Below are 9,862 nucleotides of genomic sequence, written 5' to 3'. Positions count from 1 at the left end.
CCACCGAGTGGCCAATCCTCAGCGTACGCTAAGATTTCAGCCACCCACGGAGGCCTACCGAGGTTCAGAAGCCTGGCGCGTACCAGGAAAAAGTTATTTGAGGGCGAAGGGAAGGAAAAAAAGAAAGAGAGTCCTGACAAAAACAATAGGGTTCCAACACCTGCGGTGCTCAGACCCCTAATAATACAAAACAAACAATCAAGCCACAGTGGAAACAGTGGGGATGTGGAGTGTCGTGGTGTGCTGGGAATTGTTTTGTGGCATAATGGAGGGAGCGGGAATTTGTAAATGATTTATAATAAGCATGTCCCAGAGAACTGAAATCAGATATTGCCAAGGTAAACAATATATGCATCACACACAGGTGTAATTCAGCAGAAATCCTACTCTTTGATCTTTACTTACTGTCATTTCATTTTTTAAAACTTTCCAAAGAGGGTTGCAACCGTGTAACTTCTAAATACCCTTATTTTTGTTTACGTGTGCAGGATAAACAGTTTATGTGGACTAAAATTTGAAATTAAACATTGACAAAATGTGTAATAGATTTTTTCTTCCTTTTGTGTTCATTTTTATAAAACCAGTAATATAATTGGGCCATCTTGTTGAGAAGGAATTACCATGGTTCATACAATTTATTTCATTTTTACTGAGACATTAAACATTTAAAAACATAACTACATTTTAAATTTTTGTTCATTACATATGACAGTTTTCTTATAAAATAAACATACAATAGGCAAAAATAAAATAAAAAAATCTGCAGAACTTGTGCAACACATTTTGAAATACAAAGCAAACCAGGCAGGAACATTTTCTTTGTACATAACGCAATAAAAAGGAACTCTTACAACTATACATTAATGAATCGATAGCATAACAGTTACCCTGCTCTGTACAAAACAAATCAATCAAAAAACTTTACAGAGATAGCATGCCCGACCAAAGACCCTCTCTCTGTCATCGCGGTTCACTTTTATACAACATCCTTTTTCAGCTTCCAACCAAACCTTGGCAAGAACGAAAAGGCTATTTACTCTGAATGGTACCCTGTCCTTCCCTGGTGTCTCATATACATGTAACATCCTGCAGGGATTAGGTAGCATTTAAGCGTTTATTTAAAGCTTGAGCCTCAAGGTACAGAACGCTTTATTGGCTTTTCCATGGATTTCAGGACTGCTCATCGTGTCTCGGGTAATTTGCTTTTTGATCATTGCAAAAACATCGAAATTCATTACGCACTCTTTTGCTAAGATTATCGGAGATCAAAATGTCAATTAAGTTTTAATTGTGAAAGTTGGTCTACCTGGAATGAAACTGCCTAAATGGGATTTTGTTCCATAATTACCGTAAAAGGAGGCTGTGGACCAGTTTTAATTCAACATTTATTCTGATGTTTTTGAGTCACTGGGTTTGTAAAAGTGAATTTATTTGTCTTTGGGGGATAGTGTTGATTTTCTGTCAAATTTGCCAACTGTCATGTTAAATTCTTTTAAACGATTCATTTAAACATACAATTTAAATAAAGTTGGTTTGTTCTGCTCAATTAAGTAGCTCTTGATGATCATTACGGAAAACAGCCATGTTAAGTAAATGCCTTTTTTTTGCCTTTTTGTGGTTATATCGGAAAGTACTTTACCTATATTATTACTTTATCTCTTTTATAAAAAAAAGAATTGGATAGTACAAATATAATGCACTCCAAATCAGAGTGAAATGAAGGAAAGCAGAGGCAATACACTGAACTGGATAGGATACAGGATACTAAAGCTGAGGGATTTGAGAAGTCACAGATCTGCATTACCTGCAAGGCAAATGGATTTCCGACACAGTCGTTTCCAAGTCCAAAACACATACTTATGTGGCACAATCCTTAACACAAAAGGACACAAACCATGAAGCACTTAATTGTACTGTACACATATACACATTTGGACAGCGAGATCATCCTTAGATAGATGCTCTACACGTATTCACCTAAAGTCAATTTGGTCAGTTACAGGGCTATGTGGAATTTTTTTTGTATGGGGAAGAAGAAACTTTAGAGTATCAAATATAACATCTTGACTAATCTTTGCATATCAGTCACTTTGATGAAGTACAGGTCAATATGAACAGTATTCACAGTACCACAGAGTGACTGAGATGAAAATTAGCAGTCAAAGACATGACACTTTATTCACAAACAAATTGTTAATTACTTTAATAATCCAGCATGTCGTTAATGTCCAACGACTGTGTGTCCATAATTAACGGTTAAAGACCTATTTGGCATTTGTTATGTCTGTGTGTTTTGAAAGCCTAGTCCAGTTCACGTAGATCATTTACATCCACCACGGTTCTCAGTAAATATTAATCAGCATCGAATTATTAGACCTTTAATTGACCAACATGGCAAATTAATTTATGTTAATGAGGTGCTATTTACAGTGTTTAATTTGCAGAGCTAAGAGAATGCCTCCGGCTGGGCGTGTGAAATTGGAGATTGTTTTTCCGCGATACTGATTTTCACGAAGTGAAACGATGGAAACGACAGTCGAAAAAAAAAAAGCAACAACATAAAAAAACAACCACAGAACAGATGGACAGATTTTCTCAGGCTCTGTGTTGGTACATTCCAAAAAGAAAAGGAAAAAAAAGCAGCCTTTTCATCTCTTAAGAAATAAATAAATTACAATATAAGACAAACACATGAAAAATGCTGGGTAATGCCATTATAAAGTACAACGCCGTTATGCTGATAGTCTGGTGAAGGAATGCAAGGGAACACACACATTGAAGGGATTTCACTGAGCGTGCTCAGACCAAGGAGCCCTGTCTTCCCATAGCATATGTCCCAGCATGCAATTCTCTAACACTTTTCCCTTATTCAGACTGGTTTTTGGAAGGGGGGGGGGGGGGGGGGGCAATGGCACAGAGCTTTGCTTGTTTCAGCACAGGAGTATAGAGATAAAGAGAGGATAGTCATTATCTCCTGCTTTGTAAACATAATTGATGACTCCAGTAAAAAATACCACTGCGAAAGCATAAGACTTTAGTGTGGCTTCAACTTTTCATATTAATTTATTAGAATACTGCATATACCTACAAGTGACTCACTTGGGGCCTGTAGTTAATGAAAATATTAAATTAATTGCGCAAACCTAAAAACAACATTAAACAAACAGGTATTAACTTTCACAAATATTACCATTCATTTCAAATATATCAATTATTGCGTTAACTACATCTGTAGCGGCAATATTCTTGCTAAAAAGATGATCCAATAAAAAAAAAATCCCTTTAATGATGAACTATTAATATCAACACTGTCATGACCTTCAAATGTCACCCTGTGAAATTTAAAAATGCTAAGCATGGAGCAGGTTAAGCTATGAATAAGTTTTCATTTTAGCAGCTGTTTCATTTTGACTGGTAACAGATGGCGCCTCATTCAATTTTCTTAATATTTTGTTTTGGGGGTGGGGGCTACGGGGAGGGTTTTCTAATAAGAAAATCGATTTCGCGATCTCAGTGGAAATCATCCATTTCCAATCGGCCCTTCTTCCCCATAACAGAAAGCAGGGGCGTTAAACAGGCATCCTCTGTGCCAAGGCCCGAAAATATAGCTGCTTGTTTATACTATGGGATGGATGGGGAACGGGGCGCCAGCGCTATTTGGTATTGACTGACTGCCAGAGGGGCGCAGATTTCTCCGACAGAACGGCTCGCCTCTGACGAGCGCGGGAACAGCTGTGAAAAAGCCACTCGGAAATTTACAGACCGCTCCCTGAAATGGGGACGACAGTTGGTAACTTTGGACGAGGAGAGAGAATTTTGCCGTGATTTGCATAAAACAAATACACACATCTTATCTCTTTATCTTTTTTTTTTTTTCATAGTTTCTGTACTCACTGATGATTATGAGATAAACAAAAGGTGAAAAATCAAAGAGCTGAGTTGCCATAGCCAACAGCTAAATCTGAAAGGGCTTGGCAGGCTATTCATTTGCTATACAATGCATTTTGTGTTGTTGTTCAGAGAATCAGTTCTGGAAATTTCTGGAATATATGATGTACAACCATTCATGTTTACCTAAATATTGCTAATAGTCCTTGGAGTGGTATTCTATGGCTATTGCACAATAAATTTCGTTTGAGTATAATTAACACTGATTGTGTGGCTACGTACATCATGTAAAACACTCTGCATCAACAGAAACAAGATTTAATGTCTAGTACGAGCAAGTCATTAATTCGGTATAATTATTTACTTTAGTGTAGTCTGTGTTCATTATTTGTTTGTTTTTGTATTTTTTTTTCTAGCGTCACCACAATACTAAATCAATTAGAAATTTGAAATAAATAAGTTACACATTTGTATTCTTTTAAAGCCAAAACTGGTATCACCATCATCAGTAAAAAGTATATAAATAAATAACTGTGGCTTTATGAAAGAATCTAATATACCAATATGGTATGGAAAAAATCACTTAGATTGATTCTCGTTCTTAAATATAGACTCTAATAATTTTCCACTGGGTTAGGAGGCACTTTTGTAAAAAAATTGGTGGAGAGCACATTTTTTCTTACATCTTCTCTGTCTCTCTCTCACATTCAGCTTAGAATCGGACAAGAGAAACTAGCCGGTTGTTCAGTATGAAGGGAGTGACTGGTGAGCTCCGATACCCAGGTTCTGGGGAACAGCCTTTCCGGAAACTTCTCTGTATCACATGCACGCCATTTAACCGACGCACACACCCGAAAACAAAAGAAGGCAGCACATCCTCATCTGCGAGACCCAGAAGAGCTTCCTCACAGAAGTGTGCACATCTTATTATGACAGCTCCGAATGGCAAGTTAAGCTAACAGATTTTGACAAATGACATCTCCGCACAGAGACTATATATTTAGGCAATTTGTTTGTGTAATCACGGATTCCCAGTCGAGATACTTATGTGCGCCTGCATGCAAAAAAAAAAACCAAAAGTTAATATTATAAAAGTAATATTGTAGGTATGTATAAGACTGAATCTTACACAAGACTCTGTCATGTTACAGGTTTTTTTTTGCTAATCATGATTACTTTGGAAATATCTGTCCAAACACATTCTCAGATGAAGGGCTTTGTGTTCTGTATATTAAAAAGATGCTTTTCTCTTAGAGACACATAATGTATTCCGCCTCAGGCTGTAGCCTGTACAGAAGACACCAAAACGATGAAATAATAATGTAAAAAAAAACAAAAAAAAAACACTATTAATTTAATTTACTTTTGGTGCGACTTTAGTTCACAACAAGGCAGTGGGTCTTTCGTAGAGGCAAACAAAAATGGAATGTGTAAAACAGAGAATCATGCTTGGTTGTAAGAGCTTTGTTTTATCTGTAGAATCAATTGCAATAAAGCGTTGTTCTTGACAAGTTCAGTTGTTTTGCAGGTTCGCCTTACTGACTGCCCTGCCTACTGCTGCTTTTATGAATGGATGGTCCAGGGAAGCTGAACTCCACTGGAACATTAGCATCTACAAAAAATTTTGCATGCTTAAAATATCAGATCCTGCGAATCTCAGAATGACGTCTCAAATTTGTCGGCTATAAAAGTGCTATGAAGATGTTCTCTTCAAGATGTTTGTAGACAACCAACCAGTTCTTTCACAAACGAATTACAATTGGAAATATGGAATATAGAAGTGTATGTGCTTCATGTCTCTCGTTATAATTCATTTTGAAAGCACAGCTGCAGCTGTCTGAGATGTACTGTGATGAGTATAACACACACCTCCCCCCTCCCAAAAACAAAAAACAAAATTAAAAACAGAAGAGAATCTAATTTGCCATCAACCCTCTCTCTCAGCGTGCCACTCAAAGTTCATGCACAATCCTGAAGGCTTCCTTTCTGCGGACCATCACAAAATATCTGTGGAGCCAAAAAATAAAAAAATAAAAAAAAATTAAAAAATTCTGTGGCTTGTTCCAGGGAATCTCAACATTCCTTCAAACCCAGGGGGGGGTGGGGAAATTCGACATTTTCAGGAGCGAAGGCAAACAGAAAAAAAAAAACCCAGGCGTGCGCGTCCGTGTGTCTGAGCGTGTGCGGTGAATGCTGGCCTTGGCCTTGGCGGGCGGAGAGGAGACGTCCCTCAGGGGGGCGGGTGGAGATGGATTTGCTGGCTGGTAGAGGTAGTGATGGAGACGTGGGGAAACGAAGCGTGGCGATGGTTGCTGCGGCGGCGGTTGCCGCGGCACTATAACAAGTGGGCCTCTATCCGCAGCCAGTGCAGGCCCTGCCGCACGTAGCGCACCAGTTCCGTCATGCTTCTCTGCTGGGTCAACGGGTCCATCACAGAGTCCAGGTCTTGAAAGAACTCTACAGGGAGCGGAGGAGGAAGGAGAGAGGGACGGAGTGAACAGAGAGGGTGACGGAGATACAAAATACCACTGACCACGAACTGAACGGTTTATCACGCCATCCATGGAGAAAAGACAAAAAAAAAACTGACCTCCTGTGTGTGTGTGTGTGTGTGTGAGTGGGCGTGTGTGCCTGTGTATATTGACCAGAGTTATTATTAGAGAGTTCATGGAACAGAGAGGAGCATTGAATAATAGCATCTAACGGCCGATTGGATAATGGCACGGACAGCGAGAAGCCATTTTAATCTGCTTTCCTTGCAAAGGAAGGACAGGAAGTGACAGAGAAACCCACGGGCCTGCTTTGCAATTTGGATTGCGTCTCGCTGTCTCCTGCCGACGGATCGATGCGGTCAGTACTACGGCTGTGGGGAGCGTCTGAGGGCTCAGTTACTCCCGTTCGCCGGGCGAAGGAAGACAGAGAGGGAACATATCCCTGTTTAATCACCGGACCGGCCAGTGTGGTTTTTACAGGCCTGCTAAATTCTGCTCCTCCTGACTTATTCATGTTACTCAAACCAGACGATAAAGTGAGACGGGCCACCGAGGAGTCAGCGCTGCTCAATAACAGAATCGCAAAAACCACAGGAAGTGACAAAAACACCGCGACTGCATTTAACGACTGCTTCAGCCTCAGTCCTCTTCAGCGTCATGAAGGACATGAATGTCCTCAATCGCCATTAAAAAAAAAAAAACACGTAGGAGGGCTGCATTATTTATCATGAAAAATTACTGCATTCGTCATTTTTAATTTCAAGTTCGGCAAAAATAATCTCCGAGGACAGGTGAGAAGTAAATTTCCCACCGGTGTGAGAAAGTGCTTTCTCACTTGATTATCACATGGAATGGTTTACTGTGATTTGCATGGAATGCTCAGGATATCTGAGTACACTATTATGCTTTTATACATTATTTCATAGTAAATAAATAATAATAATAATAACAACAACAATAATAATAATAATAATTATTATTATTATTAACATTAACAAGACAACATAATTAGTACTACTAATAATTTAAAAAAAAAACATCTATATCATCAACATCAACAGCAAAAATGACCATAACAACAAACACCAGTGACAGCACTGATGGCCACGGTCACACAAGTCCTCCTCCCACCCTAACCCAGCGCACCTTGGCTCTCGCGGGCCAGCTTGTCGGCGGTGTCCCAGTGCTCGTAGCTGCGCAGGATGTTGTTGGTGATGTTGACGTGGCTGGCGGCCATGTGGTGGATGCGCTGGGGGATGGCCACGCTGCCGCTGGAGGAGGAGGAGGAGCCCGGGGCTCCGCCCCCGCTGCTGGCCGAGCTGACGGGCGACGGGCTCAGGGACATGGGGGACGGGGTGCCGGCGCTCCTGGAACGGGACAGCAGGGAGGGGGTGGTCAGAGGGTTTGGTACCAAAACGCTATTCCTTCCTATATATATTTATAAAACTTTATGTGGCAATTGATACATACATATATATATGTATCAATATATATATATATACATATATATGTATATATATATATATATATATATATGTAGATATATACATATATATGTATGTATCAATTGCATAAGCAAATATGCAATTGCATAATCAAAAGCATATATATATATATATATATATGCTTTTGATTGGCCTGGTTTAGTCAAATTGAAAGTTATAAAGTGAACTGCAGAGACTGAAGCGACAGGTAGAAAGCTGCAGGTGCGAGAGATACAAGGGGGCGGCTCCGAGGGGTGACTGAAGCCGCCACGCGAGCGTCATGTGACCGCTGCGTTTAAACTCAGCGCTCGGCGCCGCCAGTGCCACCGCCCTGGGCCCCGGGGGGGAGGGCGTGATTCCGTTAGAGAAATCCACACAGTTCATGGATTCACTCCGCGCGGCTCTAACCCGGGAAGCCAGTTGCGTTACGGCCGTGCGTTTAGCCAATGACGCCCTTTCATCAAGCCTAAGCGCTAATCGCTAACGCTGATTCGAGCCGCCCGAGCGTCCAACCAGAGCGCCTTTTCTTGCCAAACAATTACGCCTTGATTTTCTGTCAGCCGGTTCCAGCCATCAATCAGAGGACATATTCATCAGTCTTTTTAGCGGGAAAGCCCAAACAATCAGGCTGCGGGTCCTGTAATTCGGCGATAAATTGAAAAGTCGCTCGCCCCGTGAAGTTAAATTATGTTCCCTGTCAACTGTGGCGCTCGTTCTTTGGGCAGTTTGGGGTTTTTTTTTTTTTATTTTATTTTTTTTACTCAAATAAACAATCCCCCAGAAGGAGGAAAATGAAAATAACACATGATTCGTGATTGCTGAGGAGACACACACACACACACACACACATACACACACACATAGAAAAAAAAACCAAAAAAAAAACCCCTAAACAAAACAAACAACGGCCCGGAGAAGGAGCCCAAAAGGAATGTAACATTGATTACAGCTCAAGCGGTTCAGCGCGAGCAGCGCGAGTGGATTAAGAAGCTAACGGAACCGCGGCGTTCGCTCCGCGCCCACTGGAACGGGGGGAGCCCAAGGCTAACGGGACCTGACAGCTACGCACGCTACAAAAAACCAGCGGGGCTCAGGGTTCCAGAGGCGGTTTCTCACACGGGGGGCTCTCGGGAGGGTGGGGGGAGGGGGGGGGGTGGGGGGTTGACTGTAGGGTCCGCCCCAGCGCACGTCGGAGAGAGTCCGTTGCAGGGACGTTTCTACTGCATGTCATGGGGTCACTGTTGTGGTTGTTCCACTCTGAGAGTTTAGCGGGTGGTTTGGTTTGGGATGAAATCACTTATGTGTCAACCCACTTGATCCCAAGGATCACCGTTTCACCCTCAGAAAACAGAGCAATGCAACCAGCCTCCTGCCATCCTGTGCTCTCCATCACATTTAATTCTTCAATTTTTATTCTAAAAACAAGAGCTGCACCAAAATCTATATGCTGGATACACATGCATTGAAACATCATGTAACAAATGGTCTATTTCAAAGACCAAAATAAGTACAATACTAAAATGCTAATACAGGCAGTGTGTAGGGCGTACAGATCACAACTGTGGAATATAAATGATGAATTTGAACAACTTGACTCACTTTCCGTTGGATCCCCATGGTGAAGGTGCTTGGGAACTTTTTGCTGAATTCTGAAACAAACAGGCTTGTCAAAGCGCTGATTTGCACACAGTGGGGTAAATTCTAACTTTCATCAGCTCCGATGCCGAGGCTGTGTAAACAGCCACAGCAAAATAACCGCAAACCTTATCAATGTTGCATGCAGAGTGTATAAATTCAATTTGTACACTAATTTGGAACATGATTGGCATTTAAAATGTGCATGAAATCATTAATGATTAAACGCACTTCTACAAGCCAATTCTACGACACACAATTCTGATTAAATAAATTAGACTCAGATACTAATATTTACTAATATGAGCTGTTGGCTATTGTTCCCCCCCCCTCTTGCTTGCTTTACATAAAACATTGAAGAGA

General features: G+C 41.0%; 1 protein-coding gene across 3 annotated transcripts in view; it reads right to left on the bottom strand.

The window, feature by feature from the left end:
- Positions 1-1,411: 1,411 nt before the first annotated feature.
- The window catches only part of aff2 (AF4/FMR2 family, member 2), a 176,879-nt gene continuing 168,428 nt past the window's right edge, over positions 1,412-9,862 (bottom strand). For all 3 annotated transcript variants that reach the window (XM_035409111.1, XM_035409112.1, XM_035409114.1), the window contains exons 19-21: positions 9,464-9,513; positions 7,527-7,747; positions 1,412-6,345 (exon numbers count right to left, since the gene is read on the bottom strand). In XM_035409111.1, coding sequence (XP_035265002.1) covers positions 6,224-6,345; positions 7,527-7,747; positions 9,464-9,513 — 393 coding nt within the window. In that variant the 3' untranslated portion in view covers positions 1,412-6,223. The remainder of the gene's footprint in view (positions 6,346-7,526; positions 7,748-9,463; positions 9,514-9,862) is intronic.

This window comes from Anguilla anguilla, chromosome 3 (assembly GCF_013347855.1).
Source record: "Anguilla anguilla isolate fAngAng1 chromosome 3, fAngAng1.pri, whole genome shotgun sequence".
In the NCBI taxonomy this organism is placed as follows: Eukaryota; Metazoa; Chordata; class Actinopteri; order Anguilliformes; family Anguillidae; genus Anguilla; species Anguilla anguilla.
This window is presented reverse-complemented; position numbering and strand designations above follow the sequence as displayed.